This window comes from Saimiri boliviensis, chromosome 4 (assembly GCF_048565385.1).
Source record: "Saimiri boliviensis isolate mSaiBol1 chromosome 4, mSaiBol1.pri, whole genome shotgun sequence".
Taxonomy (NCBI): domain Eukaryota; kingdom Metazoa; phylum Chordata; class Mammalia; order Primates; family Cebidae; genus Saimiri; species Saimiri boliviensis.
The window spans coordinates 33,130,930-33,153,919 of record NC_133452.1 but is presented as its reverse complement, the minus strand read 5'-3'; the positions used below and the strand labels follow the sequence as shown (position 1 = coordinate 33,153,919).

The window sequence follows — 22,990 nt, the reverse complement described above, 5'->3', positions numbered from 1 at the left end:
GCACTTTAAAATTAAACAAACAATATTTTTATAACAATTCAAATTTACTTCTTATTGCTGCTATTCTAAAAAAATTAATGGTATTTTCATTTTTTAGTACAAAGTACTAATTTTCAAAAGCAATCCTTTTGTTCTTATATAGCTTATGTAAATTCACTGTGATGTAAACAATATATAATTATTTGTAAGAATTATATAGCCTATACTACCTGTCAGACACAGTTCTTAGTGCTTGGTACATTTTACCTCATTAACTCCTCAACAAACCGTTAAAAGGTACTTGTTTTTTTAAAAAAAAAGATGGAGTCTCACTCTGTCACCCAGGTGGGAGTGCAGTGGTGCAATCTCGACTCACTGCAACCTCCACCTCCCTGGTTCAAGTGATTCTCCAGCCTCAGCCTCCTGAGTAGCTGGGATTACAGACGCCTGCCACCATGCCCACCTAATTTTTTTTTTTTTTTTTTTTTTTTTTTTAGTAGAGACAAGATTTCCTCAAGGTGGACCAGGCTGGTCTTAAACTCCTGGCCTCAGGTGATCTGCCCACCTCGGCCTCCCAATTTGCTGGGATTCCAGGGGTGAACCACCATGCCCGGCTGACAGGTACTATTTTTATCCCTATTTTATAGACGAAGAAATGGAGGCATGAGTAGGTTAAATAATTTGCCCAAAGTCTCAAGTATCTTGACCATGTGGGAGCTTGGATTCACACACTGTAAAATCAGGCACGGTGCCAGAATCCACGTCATGTCATCTCTCTTCCGTGCACAGCTCAGACTGGCCTAATGTGACAAAAACACATGGTATAATCATCATTGCATTCATGAATTACAAAGCGGCATTTCAGATAAGCCCTAGACACTGGAGAAAACCTGAATGACTGGCCAAGGAGAGAAAGACATCCACTCATGGCAAGAAAGGCACCTCTCTTGGCACATGCCACTGCTCGTTCAGGCTGGGTCACACTACTCATTTTTCTACCAGCAGTGTCCTGTCAGAATGTCTTCAAGCTCAAAGCCAAGCTCTGCACAAAAGCAGAAAGCCTGTAACAACACATGGCCCCTCACAAGAGGCTCTGCACAGACGAATAAGGGCTAGAAACACGGCCTGCAGCAGGGAATGGAATAACAATTACCGTCAAAGTCCTCTCGGGCCGAGCCTGGGGGCTCACGCCTGTAATCCTAGCACTTTGGGAGGCCAAGGCAGGCGGATTGCCGGAGCTCAGGAATTTGAGACCAAACTAGGCAACACGATGAAACCCTGTTCGTACTGAAATACAAAAAATTAGCTCGGTGTGGTGGTGTTGCGCCTGCAATCCCAGTGACTCAGGAGGCTGAGGCACGAGAATTGCTTGTATTGGGGAGGCGGAGGTTGCAGTGAGCTGAGATTGCGCCTCTGTACTCCAGTCTGGGAGACAGATCAAGACTTTGTCTCAAAAAAAAAAAAAAAAAAAAAAAAGTCCTCTGTCTTGGATTCCACAGGGGAGAACAAAAAACAGTAAAAAAATTTTTAAAAAGTCCTCTGCCTGAGAGAATAGGAGACATGTGAGTTTTACTTCTGGGGAAGCATGTTTCCATTTCAAACTTCCTGCTGGCCTGGCAGTCGGGCAGAAGCCCTGCAGGGACTCAAGAGGCAGGTCATAGCCATGCCCAATCCCCAGACTCCAAAATGCTGGCACCTGTGGTCTCACTGGTGAATTTCTATGATCACGTGCCTCTTTCTACAAAAGGTGGGGCTTCTTCCTACCCCCATAGGAGTTAGTGATTGGCAAATTAACAAGCTAGAGGAGTAGCTATATGAGAATAAGACTGATTTACTTAAAAGGGTAATTATACTCTTATTTTTTTAAAAAAATGAAGCCTTCAAACTATTGTGGTAGAGAAGTAAAGGAAATTATTAATTTTGATTTAATTCCTAAATGAGTAAAAAAAATGTTCTTAGATCCTCCTCCATGGAAAATCTTCAGACTGTTCCCCAAAGAACTTAAATCATTTTCAGTAGAGTCATGTGTTATTTATACTGTGTGGTTAAAAGGTGGACAACAGACGTTACATCGAATCTCACTTTATAGCTGAGAGAACTAAGGCACAGAGAGATCCACTGTGAGGCACCGGCACTGACTCTAACGAGAGAGAATCTTGACCTTCGAAGTGTTCTCAGTTCGTGTTTACTTAGCTCCCTTTATCTAATAAAAATGACACACACATAGAACATCCAACAGCTACAAAAAGCTTTATCCATTTGTTTTTAAGATAAATGAAGTGAGACCTTGAACATGGCTGCTTGAGGTTCTCCCAGTTCGTAAAATGGGGGTTTTCCTGTGGCCATTTCAATGATCGTGCAGCCCAGAGACCAGATGTCTGCTGCCTTTCCGTAGCCTCTTGGTCCTTTATCTATTATTTCTGGTGCCATATACTGGAGGGTACCTGGAAATAATTCAAACACAATTCCCCATTTTAAAAAGACAAAACAGATGGATATCTAATGGCAGTTTCAATTTTTTTTTACAGAAATGAGACAATCGTAAGAGCATGATTAAGTCCTAACGTCCTTTGTGAGTTCCAGTTTTCTCTGCTATTAATAAAAGTGGAAATAGCAGTTTTTATAGTGGATTTCACCAGTGACATAAAAACACTTTACTAATATTAACTGGTTGTGAATAGGTACGTTCTCATTCCCTAGACAGTGGAGTATAATTGAGGTATCATTTCACTGGGCCCCTTAGAAACTTGTAACAATTAGTCTTTCGAGAATAGTAAATACATCAACACTCATTTCTTCAAATGCATGAAGACTGTTACTATGTATACTTCTAATCTTTTCCAGAAAAAAAATCTAGTTCATCTATCCATTTCCTTAGCTCTATCTCTATTTCTCAGTTCCTAAATCGAATGCTTTAGCTCTTCTGTTGTCATTCTTACTTCTTAATCATGACAGCATGAAGAGTCTGAAAGCCATTGTGAAAAAGAATGCAAATAAATTTCTGGTGTGCCCTATTCTGTAAACCAAATATACCTGACTCCTACTGTATGTCTGTGGTCCATGGACTAACAGGCTTAAGAGAACAAAGACAGGCCATGAGCCATCCATATAGACACATCATCAGATGCAGTGACTAAGAACAGAATGAAAAAGGGAAAAGATTTAGGGCTCCATGAAATCAGAGGTGGAGAGTGTGCTATAATGGAAAGGATTAAGTGGCGGGGCCATGAGCCCTTGTCTGCTTCTGGCCTGGTATATCCCAGGTAAACACTCAACTACAATTACCTCATTAACCCAAAGAAGAGGCTGGATCTGGACTTCGAATACCCCACAAAGTGGCTTCCCAAAGTCTAGCAATGAGTCAGGAGCATGAATAGGAATGTATCACCATATACTCCGCTTCTGATACACAAATGATATAGTCAGCAAACAAGAACTCATCCAAGATGCCATGTTGACTTACTTCAAATCATGAGGGGTTTGCCAAAAGAGCTGCTTCAGTATTTTCTGATTCATAACCAAAGTGACAGACATTTTGATAAATACAGATGACACCTTTTAGGAATGTCTCATGCATGATTTATAGGTGTAAACCGTTATGTAAAATTCCTGCAACTGTTTCTCTGAAAACCACTATGACAGGCAGAGGTGGACTGTTGTTTACGAAAATAAAAGTATATCATTTTTAAGTCTTGCCATCTTTCCAGGTTTTTCCTGCAGACCTGAGCATTGCACAGCAGTAATTCACGTTCACGTTCACATACAACTGCACATGTCTGCTCTCAGAAAGCCTTTCACCTGACCGAGGACAAGGCAACCATGTTCCCCAAAGACTCGCCCACCCATAGTACAGCATCGGTATCATTTCTCTTCATTTGTAGCTTTTCCGCAAGTGATAATTTTGTATGATTTAAATCAGCTCAAATGGTCTTTTAGAAAATGTGTTGAAGCTTACCACCCGCTTCTATTGTCTCTGGGTCTAAACTAGAATTAATGAGAGAATTTGAGTTGCACTAATAGCTAAGCAGGAATTATAGCAGATCAAAATTTGGAAATTTTTAATTTTTAAACATCATAAATTGGACAATTCAAGTAATGTCAACAACAAATTACGCAATATTTGATTTGTCAGATAATATTTCAAAGAGCTCCATCTGCCAACTGTGTTTAATTATCCCCCACTGAGCAAGTGCCAGAGAAACAGGTTGAGTCATGTGTTCTTATCTGCTCTTCTTTTTACTCCACAAACACATGACACATAATATTTTAAACAAAGCAATTGATGCAGCTGGATAATGAAGATTCACACCCACCTGAACATCGGCCTAGGGAAAATCAATGAGAGGATTAACTCTAAAACTCTCATGTATCTGCATTCTAAAGTTTTTTAAAAATTACTTTGAAATATTTATCATAGAATTTCTTTGCCACTGCAACTGCCCAGGGAGGTGGTACAGCTTAGTGGTTAATTAAACTCTAATGTCACATTTCATTCATTCATTCATTCATTCATTCATTCAGCAGATCCACACTGAGGGCCTACTATGGGCCAGGCACTGTTGTAGGCACTTAGAACACAGCAGTGGAGAAAACAGATAGGAATACCTGGGCTTATGTTTTTGCAGTAGAAGCCAGATAATAAACTATCAGCATAGTCAGTAAATTATACAGCATGTTAGAAAGTGATAGGTTATGAACAAAAAAAACACAGACCTGAGTGAAGAGGATCAGAGTGCCCAGGAAGGGTGCCATGGTAAATAGGGTGTTCATGGTTGGTCTCACTGCAGATGTGACATCTGCGTTGAGACTGTCTGCGTTGCAGACACGGGAGGAAGTGTGGTAGCAGCTGGAGGAAAAGCCTGGGCAAAGGCCCTGCAGCGGGACCCTGCCTGCTGTCATGGAGGAAATGCAGGAAGGTCCATGTTTCTGGCACAGAGTAAACAAGGGAAGAAAAGTAGGAAATGAGGTCTGAAAGGGAACAGACCCTGAATCAGGTCAGAGCCTTGTCCTCCATTATAAGGGTTTTGGCATTTGTTTACTCTGCAAAAAAAAAAAAGAAAGGCACTGAGAGCTCTGAGCAAGAGGACTTGGTTTATGAGTTAGAGGGATCACTCTGGCTGCTGTGCTGAGAGTAGACAGTAGGGGGCAAAAGTGAAGCAGTAGCACAGGGAAGAAGCTACTGGAAACGCAGGTGAGCAATGAGAGTGGCCACAGTGGAGGTGGTGAGAATCCCTCCAATTTTGGACACGTTTTGAAGGTAGAGCCAGCAGGCTGCCTGGGTGGATTGGGCTGGAGTGTGAGAAAAGAGAAGCGCCCTGGATAAAGCTAAGTCTGGAGCGGCTGCCAACTGAGACAGAAGAGTGTGCCGGGGACAGGTTTGGGGAGAAGATAATTAATTTCCTTTGGCCTGTTAAGTCTAGTTTGAGTCTCAGCTCCATTAACTAACTAGCTTCGTGACCTTGGGCAAGTTATTCGACTTCTTTGAAGCTGCATTTTCTCACCACAAACGGATAATGATACCTAATGATTAAGGCTGACCTATGAATTTCAATGAAACAACGTATGTAAAGCACTTACTGCAGAACCGGGTATACGGTAAGCACTTCATAAATGGTGATCATTGCTGCCATTTCCCTCATCAAAATCGCCAAGAGGTGATACAGACCAATTTATTTTAACTCATCAGAGCTGACTAAGCACCCAAGGGACTTGGTGACCACCCAGTTCATGTTTAAAGTGTACGATGTTTAGGAATCCAGGTCTGCAGACCCTGGCCCTCAGGACCAGTGCTGGGGACAGATCTATGCACATTAGTGACACATGTCACTCTCACGTGACACCAGGGGAAGAGGTCCAAGCAAAGGGCTCTGTGAGGACTGCTTTCCTACAGTTCCTTTGGAGATTTTACAAAAAAAGATGTTCCCCAGATTAGCAGCAGAAAATATTGTATTAACATCCTGCCCCACAAAGTGTGTGAAAGTAGGTATTTTCATCTCAGAAGTTACTGAGTCTTGACGGTACTGAAACTGTCACTTGCCAAGTTAAGAGTATGAGGAAAAAAATGTAAAGACATTTAAAGGTATAAATAGGTCAGAATTTAGTTTATTCAAAAAAATATGTTCAAAATGTGTTTAATTCTGTACCCTAAAATATCCATCGCCTTAAGGCGGAACCTGGGCCAGGGGTACTGCTGACTGAATGTTCTGGGGGAAAAAACTTAGAGAATTTCCCTCTCTCCTCCTGCAGGAAGGTAGAGAGAAAGACAGAAGGTAGAGAGAAAGAAGGTAGAGAGAAAGAGCCAGAAAGCAAAAGCAAAGAGCAAACGGTAGATACAAAATCTGAGTTCTAGCTAGGCAGGGGACTCACACCTGTAATCCCAGAACTTTGGGAAGCCAAGGCAGGTGGATCACTTGAGGTCAGGAGTTTGAGACCAGCCTGGGCAATATGGTGAAACCCTGTCTCTATCAAAAATACAAAAGATTAGCCAGATGTGCGTGCCTGTAATCCCAGCTACTAGGGAGGCTGAGGTAGGAGAATCGCTTGAGACTGGGATGGAGGAGGTTACAGTGAGCAGAGATTGCACCACTGCACTTCAGCCTGGGTGACAGAGCAAGACCCCATCTCAAAAAAAAAAAAAAATCTGAGTTTTGCCAGGCATGACATCCTAGGTACTCAGGAGGCTGAGGTGAGCAGACTGCTTAAACTCAGGAGTTCAAGACCAGCCTGGGCAACATAGTAAGACACAGTCTCAAAAAAAAAAACCCAACAACATAAAACCCAATCTGAGTTCTATCTGGTACATCCTGCTCTGACTTCTGGTTGCAATGTTTCATCTCTCCCAGGCAATTTCCTCATCTGCAAAATGTAGGTACTCCCACCTACCTCACAGAACTCATGTTGCTTCATATTAGACCAAAGATTATTCATGATCTTTTTCTCTCACCGCCTCTCAACCTTTCTTTCTTTCTTTCTTTTTTTGCTAAATTTCTCTCTATAAGAAGAAGAACTTAAGGTTTCACGAGGATCAGCATGATGGAGTGATAAGAACCTAGAGTGGAGATCAGGCTTGAAATCTCACATACCCTCCCTGTAACTGTTGAGCAGTCATGAATCTCTTGAGTCTGAGCTTCCTCTTGGCTACTGTTACCTTTCTGGAAACACTTGGTCTCCACCCTTTCAGGACTTTGCACCACAGGCAGCTCGGTGGCTGCATTGCCTAATTTCTCAGGAACGCTCTCTCCCTCCCCTCTTGAGTAGGTGAGTCACTTCCTCTTTCTGAATTGAAATCCTATGGTTATTTATATTGTGGCGTAGGGGAGTCAACAACAGAGAGTAAACAGTAAAAGAGGGAATTCATCCTCCAAATGGGAAGTGATTAGGCTATGAGTAACAATCACAGACAGGTTGGGCCAAGGAAATGTTTAATAAAAAAAAAAATCTTGCTGGAGTTACTGTAGGCCAACCAGGAGAGAAGTAATCACATGAAAAGAAAAACAAAACAAGTTGAGAATTAAAAAAACAAAAAAACAAAAAAACCTCAGTGGCATTAAGCAGGAGACTAACTAAGCAAGTCACATAAATACAGGAAGAGAATAGAGCCAAATCAAATTCTGTAACACATTTTTCAGTGAGCATCGAAAGATACCAGTATTGGCCAGGTGTGGTGGCTCACACTTGTAATCCCAGCACTTCTGGAGGCCACAGGTGTATCGCTTGAGCCCAGGAGTTTGAGACCAGCCTGGGCAACATGGTGAAACCTTGTCTCCATCAAAAATACAAAAAAAATTAGCTGGGCATGGTGGTGCATGCTTGTAGTCCCAGCTACTCAAGAGGCTGAGGTGGGAGAATCTCTTGAGCCTGGGAGTTTGAGGCTGCAGGGATGGGTGATCACACCACTGCATTCCAGCCTAGGTGACAGGGCAAGACCTGTCTCAAAAAAAAAAAAAAAAAAAAAAAAGAGAGAAAAGAGAAAAGATAGCAACATTACTGTGTGTGAGAACGCCAACTGAATTTTTCTCTCACTTTATGTTCAAACTCAGCAACTATTATTATTTCTTTAATTACATGAGATCTGTGTCATCATTGCAAAAACATACCCGTAAAAGTTTCAGTACAGGGGTTTATGCCAGCAAGCCTCTTTGATGTCCCGAAGTCAGAGATCTTGAGTACGCCACTGTAGGTATTAATCAACACATTGTCACCCTAGAGAACAGAGGGCTTTAATCACAAATGTTATCTTTCTTCAGATACTGTTTGTTGTTGACTTGGTAAGTCCAATTTTTAAAAAAGCTTCCCTTACAGCAACCAATGACACTAATTCTGTATTCTTCATTAACAGCTTATCTCAATAGTGGATTTTTGATACTATTTTTTGTTTACATATTATCAGTTTGAAACCACCTCTACAAAAATTAAAACAGTGAGAAAATGATGACAGTAAAAGAGATCTGATCGAACCACCACCATCTTGCCTTAAATTTCCAAACTGCCCTTGGTCATTCCAGGGTGTAGACCAAGCTCACTTGGGGAAATTTAGTTTATAGTTTAGACGATAATAGCCCTTCCCCAAAACTAAACCACCTTTGTAAACCTAATGAAAGGCCACCAGGTTAGGAGGCTGAGAGGGGCCTAAAGTCTGCTAAGATGCAGGCATAGTTACATGATTATCAGCTCATTATTCTAGGGGTCACAAGATTTGCAACTTCCCCAATTGTTTTTATAATTGACGTCACTATTGTAGACCCTAAGACTGGCCTTTTGAGGCTACTCCATTTCTGACTATCAGATGGCATCACCCAGACCTGTGACTCTGGACTCAACCATTCCTGTGGCCCCCACCCAGAAGTGGACTCCGCCCGCAAGAACCATTTTCCACACCCCTATGATTGCATCCTCAGCCAATCAGCAGCACGTATACCCCAGTACCCCCCACTCCCTGCCCACTCGCCAAACTATCTGAAAAACCCTAGCTTCTAAATGTTGGGAGAGGCTGATTTGAATTATTATAAAACTCCAATATCTGGTTTTAGCCATCTCTATGTGTATTAAACTCTTTATCGATTGCAATTCCTGTGTCTTGAGAAGTCAGCTCTATCTGGTCAGCGGGCAAGATGAACTCATTGTGTGGTTATAAGTTCTTCACAATCTGTTACTCGGATCACAAGATCAAATATGATTCCTAATTGCTTAGAGCTTGCTGCTATTTACAGATATGTAATGATATGTGTATAATTAAATTATGATTTTCATAACTTTCCAATTACTTTACTTTCTTTTCTGTTTCTTTGCTTCTTTTCCTGGAACATGCAGGGACACTACAGATAAATGGGCATTTTGGTTGATTTTAGGGTAGTAATATTAACTTATTTTCAATAGTCTAGATTTTGTCAAAAATGTATTTGCTCTGAATTTTCTTTTTAAAAGAATGTAAAGTTATTATTTTAATTTTGGAGAATCTATACCTTATAATTATAGTTCAGTCAATGAATATGTGATACTTGTGAGAAAAGGAATTTTTTTTTTTCTTCTAACCATTCATCCATTGATTCAATAAGCATTTACTGAGTAGCTACTATGGAAAAGGATACAAAGATTAACCAGCCTGTAAGCTCCTCAGGACTAGGGCCCATCTCCTGTTTAACTTTAGACAGCTGCCTCCCACCCTGCAGAGCCCCTAGGAAGCATCACGTAGTAGGAGCACAATCTTGTTGGCTGAACAGTTAAGCAGTTTGTTCCTTGAGCAGAAGCAATAAGACACGAACATAAAGAACTGATTCAGGGGGCGAATGATATCTTAGATTTCTGCTGTTTCTAAGAATTACTTATTCACCATTCTAAATTAACATTCCTAACACAATATGATCTTTGCAAGTAAAACAATAACCCAGCAAAGAAAGAACTCATGAAAATGAATCCTGGTGCACCTTACCTTTATGTCTCGGTGAACTATCTGATTGTCATGCAGATATTTTAATCCTTCCAGTATTTGCTTTGTATAAAAGCCAATTGTTTGCTCATTGTCTTTTAGTGGACCCCATTTGGAACGGAGGAGAGCAGAAAGACTTCCTATAAAGTAGGAATAAATAGTAAATAAAACCTCATTCAAATGAGCTGTTTAAAGCATATTAATAACGTAACAGTAATTTGAGCTAACATGCATTGGTTTTTCACAGCGGCCCAGGAGCTGTACCAGATATCCGGCTCAAACATGAATTTGCAAATAGCCCTACTCTGAAGACGCTTGCTACCAAATACGTCTAAGTAAAAGGCCAGTGTCAACTGCTAACCTTAATTCAAGTCATGATGATTGATACTGAAATGCACTGTCTCTGTGAAATTACATAATTCAAATGTAAAGCTTTTGGAACTTTAAATTATTTAAGCCTTATTATTATTTAAGGAATGCGACTTTGTGGCCTGAGTCATGCATCATGCAGTTGTAATTTCTGTTTCTGTGATTATAGACTAAATCTCTTCCTCATTTTTGTCATGTAAATGATTGGGAAAGACTGAATGGTGCCAAAGATAAGATCCCTTGAGACCATCAGGCCTCCTTATGGAAAATTAAAACAATCTACCTTGGAATACAGCAAGTTGTAACCACTTAATATAATGACCTTGTGTAGAAGATGTTGCCACCCCGTTAGTCTTTGACCTATGTAAGTGAGACATGAGCTTCCTCACTTTGGAACACTGGCCCATTCTTTCGGAGTCTGTGTTTCCTGGGTGGCTGTCCTCAAGCTTTGCACTAGAATGAACTCTTTACATTACGATATTTTCTAAATCTCATCATTTATGGTTGTCATCTCCTAACAAACCGGAGGTGATATCGCATGTCCAATTTTTCTTTCAGTTTAGACAGCTTAAGACCTGTACTCTAGTAAATCTCATTCAATTTTACTCCCCTTCAAGGCTCTACAAATGCATGGTTTAAAGCAAGAAATATCTCTTACCTCCCGGGACCTGCTCCATGAAGATTTTAATGAAACCATTCTCACTGAAAGAGCCCAGATACTGGACAATATTTTTGTGCTTCAGGTGCTTATGCAATGCTATTTCTTCATGCAGGGGCTGAGAGTATCTAAAAGACATGCAATTGTCAATGAGTTAATTACGTAGCCGGACTTTACTGTATAAATTTAAACAATACAAATAGAAATGTCAGCCAAATATATGTCCATATGGAAAATCAAAACAACCATTTAAGGCCTTTATTTCTCCTAAGGTAAATTCTAAATTCTATGAGATTAAAGGTATGGTAGGATCTGAGGAGAAATATGTCAGGTAAAGCCAGTTGTATACATTAATTCATTTCCATGAGAAGGCAGTATTGGCATGCCCATTTTACAGATGAGGAAACTGACTCACAGAGAGGATGACTGACTTGCTCAAGATCCCAAAGCTAGTTACAGAGCCAAGATTCGAACGCAGGAGAACTGAAATCATCCACACAGTTTACTCTCCATATCAGGCGGCCCCAAACTATGGCCCGTGGGCCGCATGCGGCCCCCTGAGGCCATTATCCGGCCCCCTTCCGCACTTCAGGAAGGGGCACCTCTTTCATTGGTGGTCAGTGAGAGGAGCACAGTATGTGGCGGCCCTCCAACGGTCTGAGGGACAGTGAACTGGCCCCCTGTGTAAAAAGTTTGGGGACGCCTGCTCCATATTAATAGGACCTACCTACCTTCTTTCCTTCCCTCCCTCCTTCCTTCCTTCCTTCTTTCCTTCCCTCCCTCCCTCCCTCCTTCCCTTCTTTCTTCCTTTCTTTCTTCCTGACAGCGTCTCACTCTGTCTCCAGGCTGGAGAGCAGTGGCATATCAGCTCACTGAAACTGCTGCCTCCAGGGTTCAAGTGATTCTCCCGTCTCAGTCTCCCAAGTAGCTGAAACTACAGGCATGCGCCACCATGCCCAGCTAATTTTTGTATTTTTAGTAGAGACAGGGTTTCACCATGTGGGCCAGGATGGTCTCAGTCTCTTGACCTCGTGATCTTCCCACTTTGGCCTCCCAAAGTGCTGGGATTACAGGCATGAGCCACCACGCCCAGTCAACATATTAACATGACTTTCTATCCCAATGGCCTCATCAACACAACTTTATTATTGACTATAAAACTTTACCATTACAATTTACTATTAATCAGGAGACTCTTGACCAAGAAGACAAAACTTGCAAACAACTTTAATGCACATTCCAGAACTTCCTAAAAGGCCCATCAATTCTTCAATAGCAAACATAAAACCACTTTATCTCAAATCTCGTTGAGCCCCTTACGTCAAAATCTTCACCTTACTGTGTCCATTAATTCTACTCTATCATGAGTTTTACCCAATCCTAATGAAGCCTCCACATGGAAAGTGTGACTTCAAAATTACGTACTTGATATATGTTGCTGTATCAAATTATTGATTGTTACTTTGTATTTCTGGAGCAGAACACTGTTGATGATTATTGGAAGTCCTATAAAGCTTTACAGACTCTTAACTACCCTGAATTTAATGTAGCCCTAATGTAATTACTGTATTGCTTGCCAAAGAACATAATTTCAGCAAATTGAGTCTTAAAATCAAATTGGTTTTTATTCATGAGTCATGAGCAGTATCCAATCAAAACAGGAGGCCCACTGGGCATGGCAAAACAGTGGGTTTTCTTTCATAAGGTAGCTTGAGCAGGAACAAAAACAACAGAGGCAAAAACCAAGTCGTTAACGTTGGGTTAGTTCAGGTTACTTCCCTTGCAGGGAGGGGTTAAAGCCGAGGGGACTTCCTTATCACGCCAGCTCAGGTTGGCTAGGTGCCATCTGATCAGTCCCTGTGACCCTGTTTCGTTTTCAGTTTTGAAAACTAGCCTGTTTGGGAATTTGGCTATCATTGCTCCTGATTTCCTGGAAGGTCACATCTTCAAGTAAACTGCTTAGTTTTGGTTTGGTGACGTGGAACTCTAGCTTGGTTCCACAGGCTGGTCTGCTGGAGCCTAGTGCAGGCGCTCACTCCAAATCAGTAGCCCCAAATTTTGGGGTCTCTTGGGGGGAAATGGGGGAGGGGTGGGGGGTGGAGAGGTGGGGAGAGACAGCATGGGGAGAAATGCCAGATACAGGTGAAGGGGAGGAAGGCAGCAAATCACACTGCCATGTGTGTAGCTATGCAACAATCTTGCATGTTCTTCACATGTGCCCCCAAATCTAAAATGCAATAAAAATAAATAAATAAATAAATAAAGCTAAATCCCTGCTTGGTGGCTCAGACCTGTAATCTCAGCACTTTGGGAGGCTGAGGAGGGCGGATCACGAGGTCAGGAGATTGACACCATCTTGGCTGACACAGTGAAACCCTGTCTACTAAAACTACAAAAAATTGGCCAGGTGTGGTAGCACGTGCCTGTAGTCCCAGCTTCTCGGGAAGCTGAGGCAGGAGAATTACTTCAACCTGGGAGGTGGAGGTTGCAGTGAACCAAGACCACGCCACTGCACTCCAGCCTGTGTGACAGAGTGAGACTTCATCTCAAAAGAAAGAAAAAAAACGAAGCTAAATATTGGTAGGGTGTCAGCAACAATAAATATAGAGTCAAAGCAATTCCTCGAGATATAGATATGTATATAATCTAAATTAAATATGTACATATATATCTCCTATAATGGAGGCTACAGGTATGAAATACACTAACTACTAATTCATATTAGTGCAAACCTGATGTCTCTCATTTGCTTCAGTCCTACATGTAGGAAATCCTCAGATCTTACACTGACAAATCCATTGGTTAATACTGAATAATTCTATTTTCAATAAGCTTCTCAGAGTAAGTGCTATAGGTAAAGCAATTAATTTATAAAAATCTAAATTCATTTAAATAAATTTTTATTATCTGTGTAATATTTCCAGAAAGCAGCCTATAACAGTAACGATAACAAAAAGACATGTATTTTTAAGATCTATTATTCTTCCTTTATTTAGAATTGCTTTAGGAACTATGAAGGGCAGGTATTAAAATCAGCACTTTAATACTATATCAGTTAGAGATAGCAAAAACATTTCCAAAATTTCTTGAGTGAAATAACACCAGAAATAATATCAATATATAGTGGTACCAATAAGATACTTAGGTAAATGACTCTCAACTACACGGGCATTTACAAGTTGCTTCTTCTATTTCTTCTATGATGGTTAAAAACACTTTCATGTTAGTTCATGCCTGTTTTTTTTTTTCTTTTTTCTTTTTCGAGATGGAGTTTCACTCTTGTCACCCAGGCTGGAGTGCAATGGCACAATCTTTGCTCACTGCAACCTCCACCTCCCAGGTTCAAGTGATTCTCCTGCCTCAGCCTCCCAAGTAGCTGGGATTACAGGTGCCTGCCACTTCGCCCGGCTAATTTTTGCATTTTTAGTAGAGATGGAGTTTCACCATGTTGGCCAGGCTAGTCTCGAACTTCTGGCCTCAGATGATGTGCCCGCCCCAGCCTCCCAAAGTGCTGGGATTACAGGCATGAGCCACCAAACCTGGCTCATAACTGCTCTTGATATGCATTAGCGGCAAATACTGTGCCTCTGTATTCTACAGAGTTGAGAGATAAAGAAAAAATATCTGAAACAACCAACTAACATGATGACGATGATGATGATGATGATGACCAGAGACAGGGTCTCTCTCTGTCACTCAGGCTGGAGTGTAGTGGCACGATTACAGCTCACTGCACCCTCAGCCTACCAGGCTCAAGCAGTGCCCCCACTTCAGCCTCCCCAGTACCTGTGACTACAAGCGCACCCCACCATACCCAGCTAATTTTTGTATTTTTTCTTTCGCCATGTTGCCCAGGCTAGTCTCAAACTCCTGAGCTCATGTGATCTGCCAGCCTCAGCCTCCCAAAGTGCTGAGATTATAGGCATGCATCACCATGCTGGGCCCTCAGTTAATTATTAATCAAAACGCTCCCACCTCCTGATCCTCTACTGAAAATTAAAACATCAACGCTCAGACTTAAGATCCTGGAGAAGGCCGGGCGCGGTGGCTCAAGCCTGTAATCCCAGCACTTTGGGAGGCCGAGGCGGGTGGATCACGAGGTCAAGAGATCGAGACCATCCTGGTCAACATGGTGAAACCCCGTCTCTACTAAAAATACAAAAAATTAGCTGGGCATGGTGGCGTGTGCCTGTAATCCCAGCTACTTAGGAGGCTGAGGCAGGAGAATTGCCTGAACCCAGGAGGCGGAGGTTGCGGTGAGCCGAGATCGTGCCATCGCACTCCAGCCTGGGCAACAAGAGCGAAACTCCGCCTCAAAAAAAAAAAAAAAAAAAAAAAAAGATCCTGGAGAAGCAATATTCTTACCTCATTATTTAAACTAAGGAGATAGCACAAAATTTGCAATAATAGAATCCAACTTAGCTAAGGACGAGCACTATTCTCCAATATAAAAAATATTACAAACACCCAGCATTTTCACTAAGTGTAAGTGCCAAGCATGAAACAAGGATGGCATTATAATCTGCTAACATCAACACATTATGCTTGTCTATAAGAATTATAAGAAAATAATATTTCTTCTCAATTACTTGCAAGAAGGCAAAGAAGAAATGGCCTAGATAATCAGAGATACTTACATACTTGGTTTTAACAAAACTATTTATCTATAGGTATCTCCAGACTACCCCGTCTGAGTCAAATCCCTGCTAACCATCTAGACCAGTGGTTGCCAACTTTGACTGGAAAGTTACATCTCCTAGAGGGCTTCTAACTGTCCAGGACCACCCCAGGATTTCTGGAAGTAGAGTTTGAGCATCAGTGTTTTTAAAAACTCCCCTCTCTGTTCCATTGGTCTACATCTCTGTTTTGGTACCAGTACCAATAATCAATACCATGCTGTTTTGACTACTGTAGCCTTGTAGTATAGTTTGAAGTCAGGTAGCCTGATGCCTCCAGCTTTGTTCTTTTTGCTTAGGATTGTCTCAGCTATGTGGGCTCTCTTTTGGTTCCACATAAAGTTTAAAGTGTTTTTTTCCAGTTTTATGAAGAAGGTCAATGGTAGTTTGATGGGAATAGTACTGAATCTATAAATTACTTTGGGCAGTATGGCCATTTTCACAATATTGATTCTTCCTAACCATGAGCATGGAATGTTTTTCCATCTGTTTGTGTCCTCTCTTATTTCCTTGATCAGTGGTTTGTAGTTCTCCTTGATTAGGTCTTTTACATCCCTCGTTAGTTGTATTCCTAGGTATTTTATTCTCTTTGTAGCAATTGTGAACGGGAGTTTGCTCATGATTTGGCTCTATTTGTAAACCATCATTCTCAGCAAACTGACACAAGAACAGAAAACCAAACACTGCATGTTTTCACTCATAGGCAGGTGACGAACAATGAGAACAGATGGGCACAGGGAAGGGAGCATCACACACTGGGGTAGGTGGTGGGGTAGAGGGGAAGGGAAGAGGGGGACAGTGGGGGGGGGGAGGATGGGGAGGGATAACACCAGGAGAAATGCCTGATGTAGACAACAACAGAGGGGGTCGGTGGCGGGAGACAGGAAACCACTATGGCATGTATGTACCTATGTAGAATGCAGGATGTGCACCTGTACCCCAGAGTCCAAAGTACAATTAAAAAACAAAACAAAACAAAAAAATTCCCCTGCTGACTCTCATATACAGCTGGTGAAGAATTATATAAAAATAATGAGTCCACAGCCGGGTGCGGTGGTTCACTCTTGTAATCCCAGCACTTTGGGAGGCTAAGGTAGGTGTATCACTTGAAGTCAGGAGTTCAAGACCAGCCTGGCCACATGGTGAAACCCCGTCTCTACTAAAAATATAAAAATTAGCTGGGCGTAGTGGTGGGCGCCTGTAATCCCAGCTACTTGGGAGGCTGAGGCAAGAGAATCATTTGAACCCAGGAGGTAGAGGTTGCTGTGAGCCGAGATTGCACTGCTGCACTCCAACCGGGGTGACAGGAGGAAACTCCATCTCGAAAATAAAATAAAATAATAAAATAAAGAAATAACCAGTTCATGGTATGTAAAATATCAGAAAAAAAAAAGCCAACCTGAGATTAACAACTAGTTGGGGGTAGATGATGAGAACATACTACATCTACCTCTTCTCTCTTACAACCACTTTGATTCTCTGACAGTGGTTTGAGAACATGAAAGAAACACATAGGAGAAACTGTTTTCATTGCTCTGAGGGTAGTTTACAGATGGTAGTTTAGTATACACTGCGGTTGTATCATGCATTATTCACATCATATTACTTTAGCAATTATCCTTTGTAACCGTAACTGCTATCTTTTTCAACGGAACATCCACACCCCTCCAGGGCACATGGACAGAAACAACTTTGTTTGCTGTGTCTTCACAATAATGGACTTGTCTGTAATCTCTTTATATTGTTAACAAGGAGATGCCCTGCACCAGCCGTTCAAGATAAGGGCTTGTCAGGCACAAGTTGCATATACCAACTCCGCTGTTACCGAACAGGAGCTGAAACATCTTGCTGGTATTGGTGTGTTTTGTGTGTGCATAGCAGCATTTGAATAAACTTAAACTACAGAGTGATTTTAAAAGTGGGTTTCTTCCAAGTGTCCACTTAAATCTATCAAGACGGGAGAAGAGAGCTGTGGCTAAAGGTTCGTGAATTTGGCTGCAGCAATTTGATAGTGATGACCTCATTAAATTTCACATTGTTTCGAAGTCTACACTATATCTACGCTCCTTAAGAACCTGTAGGACCAAAAGAAAACATTTAAGATGACAACTTTATATATATTACCTAAGTATTTAATGAGTAATTTCTATTATTGTTTCATAAGAATCCATCATCACCTCTCATGAATTACCTAAGAGGAAACTCTGAAACAATACCCAACAAATACGACATTGAATGAAACTACGCATGCGGCAGGCAGCGACAGCTGTTTGCTTACCTAATATCTGTGCTTCCCTATTTCTAGGACTTTGGAGAAACAAACGGCTGGCTAAAAAGCCAGAGTTGCTAGTTCCTTGTAAGCAGGGGTAGGTATTTTGGGCCAGTGCAGCAGAGGGGAACCGGGCAGTTCTGGAAAGCTCTGTTTTCCTTTTCCTTCTGGCATATGGAGCCTGGAGGCAGTGTGAAAGTCAAACACTAAGGATAAAGAGCTGGGACCAGGCACAGCGCTTGCATGGGAGGGGGTATCTTTTTCAGTTTGCGGCAGTCAGAGAAGACCTCTCTGAGGCCTTGACATTTGAATTAAAGCTGCAATGATGAAAATGAGGCAATCTTCTCAAGGTCTGGGCTGATCTTGGTATGTCCAGTAGAGAGACACCAGTGTGGCTGGAGCGGAGGTGAGGCCACAGAGGAAGCAGATCGCCTGTGGCCTGGTGATTCAAAGTAAGGGTTCTGGGTTTCATGCTGGTTGCCATTAGAATCCACTGAAGGGTTTTAGGCAGCAGTGACATGATGTGATTTTTAAAAATAGATGTTATTTTTTTAGAGCAGTTTGTAAGTTCACAGCAAAATCGAGAGGGAGGTACTGAGAGTTCCCATACACCCCTGGTTCCCACACAGACACAGCCTCCCTGATTATCAACCTTCCACACCAGAGTGATCCATTCGTTACAACTGATGGACCTCCACTGACACATGATTTTCACTACACGATTTGGTTTTCACTTCAGAAAGACTTCTGTGACTCCTCAAGAAGGATAGACTAGTAGTGGAGGAAAGAGTGAAAGCAGAGAGCAGTTAGGATGTGATTGCACAGACTAGTAGGAGTCTGGGCGAGTGGCCTGAAGGCTCAGATTAGAGGTGCAGCGGTGGTGACTGGAAAAAGTAGAGAGGTTCAGAATATATAGCAGAGGATGATACAACAAACAGTATGACCTACTGATGGAGTAGATGCGGAGCACAAGAGAAAGAGAGGAATCCAAATGAATCCTGGGGGTTAGCCTGCACAGCTGGATGGATGGGGAGACAGTGACTGACACGAGGAGTACTTTCTGGAGAGAACATTTGGGCATAATAATCAGGTTCACGGCTAGGCATGGTGGCTCACACCTATAATCCCAGCACTTTGGGAGGCTGAGGCTGGAGGATCACTTGAGGACAGGAGTTCAAGATCAGCCCAGGCAACATGGCGAAACTCTGTCTCTACTAAAAACACAAAAATTAGCTGGGCATGGTGTCACGTGCCTGTAATCCCAGCTATTTGGGAGGCTGAGGCATGAGAATCACTTGAACTCAGAGGTGGAGGTTGCAGTGAACTGAGATGGGGCCGTTGTACTCCAGCCTGGATGACAGAGTGCGTGAGTCTCTGTCTCAAAAAAATAAATGAAAATAAAATTGCGGTTCACTATTGGGCAATATGCTCACTACCTGGGTATATGTGACAGATTCATCTGTACTCCAAACGTTAGCACCACACAACATTCTTTTGTAATAAACCTGCACATGTACCCCCTGATTCTAAAATAAAAGTTGAAAAAAGAAAAAAATCCAGGTTCAGTTTTGGTCATGTTAACCTTGAGAGGCGGGTGGATCACAAGGTCAACCGATCAAGACCATCCTGGTCAACATGGTGAAACCCCGTCTCTACTAAAAATACAAAAAATTAGCTGGGCATGGTGGCCCGTGCCTGTAGTCCCAGCTACTCAGGAGGCTGAGGCAGGAGAATTGCCTGAACCCAGGAGGCGGAGGTTGCGGTGAGCCAAGATCATCACGCCATTGCACTCCAGCCTGGGTAACAAGAATGAAACTCTGTCTCAAAAAAAAAAAAAAAAAAAGATCTATAACTGGAGATGTGGGGTGGACAGGTGACCAGGGAAGCTCAGGGGCGGGTCCTTCCTAAGGAAGGCTGATCACATGGCCCTCTACCACAGCCACAGAATGCGGACTCAAGGGCAGCCAGAATCAGCCCACAATGCAGTCCAGCATTAAATCTTGGCCAAATAAGGATAATAATAACAATCCATTAAATAATCCAATCCTCTCTCTTTCAGACTTTGAATACACAAGACACACAACTCTGTGGCATACACTATAACTGTGTTTCACTGATTATAGGAGCACTGTCTTACAGAGAGATGAAAGGGAAGCCATGAGGCAGCAGAAATCTTGAGGTTGAGCAAAGACAGAATTATTAGTTGGAGCCATAAGGCAGAGCACTGAGCACGGAGCCACAGATAATCCTATCGCCAGAGCGCTTCAGTTTCCTGAACAACATTTTTGTCCCTAAAAAAGATTCCACCTTCCACAAGGCCTCACTATGTAAAGTTCAACTCATTTCTTCAAGCATGGCTTGGTGCAAAAATAATTGCAGTTTCTGCCATTAATTACTTTTAAAGACAAAAATGTATATATTATACATTTTGTATTTGTCCCATAGTTCTTGGCTATTGTTCCAGTTTTTTTCAGTCTTCTTCCTCTTTGCTTTTTCAGTTACGAAAGTTTCTACTGATATATTCCCAAACTCAGAGATTCTTTCTGCAACTGTGTCCAGTCTACTAATGAAGCCATCAAAGGCATTCTTCACTTTTATTACTGTTTTTGATCTCTAGCATTTAAAAAAATTCTTCCTAAGATTTCCATCCCTTGAGCTTGCATTACCACCTGCTTTTGCACAGTCTCTACTTTTCCACGACAGTCCTAAGCATGTGAATCGTGGTTTAGGTTCTGACATTTGCTACATTGCTTTCAACTGTGTTTTTTGTCTTTTAGTATGCCTTATAGTTTTCTATAGAAAGGTGGACATGGGCTAGGCATGGTGGCTCATGCCTGTAAATTTGGGAGGCTGAGGCGGGCTGATCACGAGGTCAGGAGTTCGAGACTAGCCTGTCCAATATGGTGAAATCCCGTCTCTACTAAAACTACAAACATCAGCCAGGTATGGTGGCATGTGCCTGTGGTCCCAGCTATTGAGGAGGCTGAAGCAGAAGAATCACTTGAACCCAGGAGGCAGAGGTTGCATTAAGCCAAGATGGCACCACTGCACTCCAGTCTGGGCAACAGAGCAAGACTCTGTCTAAAAAAAAAAAAAGAAAGTAAGAAAGGTGGACATGATGTCCTCGGTGAAGGTACTGCAGTAAACATGCCTTTAGTGATGTGGTGGGAAGCAGCCAGGGAGGCGAGGAGTTCGATAGGTCTATGATCAGGTCTCTGTCTTTTAGTGAGCCTGTGCCCCTGGGCTGTGAATTTTACAAGTGCTTCTTAGTTTTAGCCCCCTTAGGTAGGACAGGACAGCTAGAGTTGGGCTGAATTTCGTATTCCCTTTTCCCCAGTTTGGTTAGGCTCTGGTAAAATAGAGTCTCTTGAGGACAGGCCTTTTAAGAACAGAATGCTCTAGCATATTTAAAAATGGTGACTTTTCCTTTCTTGCTGACTGAAGTACAATGGGATTTCTCTCATTTCAGGTCTCTGGGAGGACCTGGTAAAGCTCCAAAACTCATGAAAATAGGACCCTCACCCCCACCCCTTAGTGACTGGGTCCTGCTGGAGTTTTTCGGTTTTTTGGTTTTTTTGAGACAGAGTCTTGCTCTGTCACCAGGCCGGAGTGCAGTGGCGTGATCTCAGCTCACTGCAAACTCTGCCTCCCGGGTTCAAGTGATTCTCCTGCCTCAGCCTCTCGAGTAGCTGTGACTACAGGCACCCGCTATCACGCCCGGCTAATTTTTGTATTTTTAGTAGAGACGAGGTTTCACCATGTTGGCCAGGATAGTCTCGATCTCTTGACCTTGTGATCTGCCCGCCTTGGCCTCCCAAGTGCTGGGATTACCAGTGTGAGCCACTATATCCAACCCCGGCTGGAGTTTTTAACTCAGACTTCACACTGGGCCTCTAGAGATTTGTGAGTTGCAGTTTGGTTGTCCTAGCTCAGCACTGGTTGCCACAGAGGTTTGTGATCATGGATTTCTGCTCAGAAAGTTACGAGTCTCTCACGTCGCCTGTCTCTCCAATTTCAGGGGCAACTGCCTCCCTCGCTACTTCACTTCTGTGATGGATTCAAGAAGAGACACTGATTTCAGTCTGTTCAGGTTTCCACTTGTTAAGATGAAATGACAACTTCCAAGCTCCTCGCATGCCTGATGGGAACCTAGAACTTCTGGCTCCAACCTAAACCATTTCTGATAGTGCTATTCCCCATCTACTCACATAATACATCCACCTTTATCCAAGACAGCTGGAGCCCAACACACACAGAGCCATTCTCTTTCCTAGTCTCTGAAAGCCCCATTCTTCCCCAGCAGTCTTGTACTTCAAACACTGAATGATGTAGCAGCTAAACCTCAGAAGGAGCTAATTCACACAATGAAGTTTTCAGTTTCATTCATTAGAATCTCATCAAGGGTTTTCTAAAATGCTATGAACAACTCATAAGTCCTTTAGAAACAGCTTTCAGTAGCCACAGTTACTGTACCTGCTGTCTCTCTCTGGGATTTCCTTAATAGCAATTCTGACTTGGTTGCTCAAGTCCCGACCTGCGTAGACTATCCCATAAGTGCCTTTTCCTAAAACGACTCTGTCACCGTTTTCATCGTATTCATAGTCATACTACAAAAGGAAAAACAGGGAGAAAAGATTGAAACATTAGTTCATCTACATTTCAAACATCATTTTTTTTTCCCCAAGAGCATTATTCCTTATCAGATGGCATTACCAGGCTGAAGTTCTAAGAAGCAGCTTCAAGAATGAACAAATAAACGCTCCCAATGTAAAGCAGATACTGTGTTGATGTTTTCACAACTGTTACAGATACAGTGCGGATTACGTAGTTAACGTCATAGAAGTGCTTCTCTAGAGCCATACAGATGCTTTTACCCACTCAGTCCTGTTTTTCATTGATTCTGGAGATCAATGAAACTGTGTATAACTGGCATCAACATCTAATAGTGTCTATCACGTCTAATTAATCTTCCTTTTGTTATTCAGCTTTTGAAGTTGTTAAAGCATTTCACACTGCCAGGAGAATAAAACCACTAAAAGGCTTTAGGTAAGAAGAAAATTTTAACATCTTACCAGTTGCTGATGATAGAGTAAGGATTATTTTACTTTGCCCCC

The 22,990-nt window shown here is 42.1% G+C and overlaps 1 protein-coding gene across 3 annotated transcripts in view; it reads right to left on the bottom strand.

Annotated features, from left to right (window-relative positions):
* Positions 1–22,990, bottom strand: part of MAP3K5 (mitogen-activated protein kinase kinase kinase 5) — a 236,862-nt gene that overhangs the window by 47,438 nt on the left and 166,434 nt on the right. For all 3 annotated transcript variants that reach the window (XM_074397398.1, XM_003932483.4, XM_074397397.1), the window contains 5 exons: positions 22,350–22,483; positions 10,932–11,059; positions 9,908–10,044; positions 8,076–8,181; positions 2,266–2,423 (listed from right to left, as the gene is read on the bottom strand). In XM_074397398.1, coding sequence (XP_074253499.1) covers positions 2,266–2,423; positions 8,076–8,181; positions 9,908–10,044; positions 10,932–11,059; positions 22,350–22,483 — 663 coding nt within the window. The remainder of the gene's footprint in view (positions 1–2,265; positions 2,424–8,075; positions 8,182–9,907; positions 10,045–10,931; positions 11,060–22,349; positions 22,484–22,990) is intronic.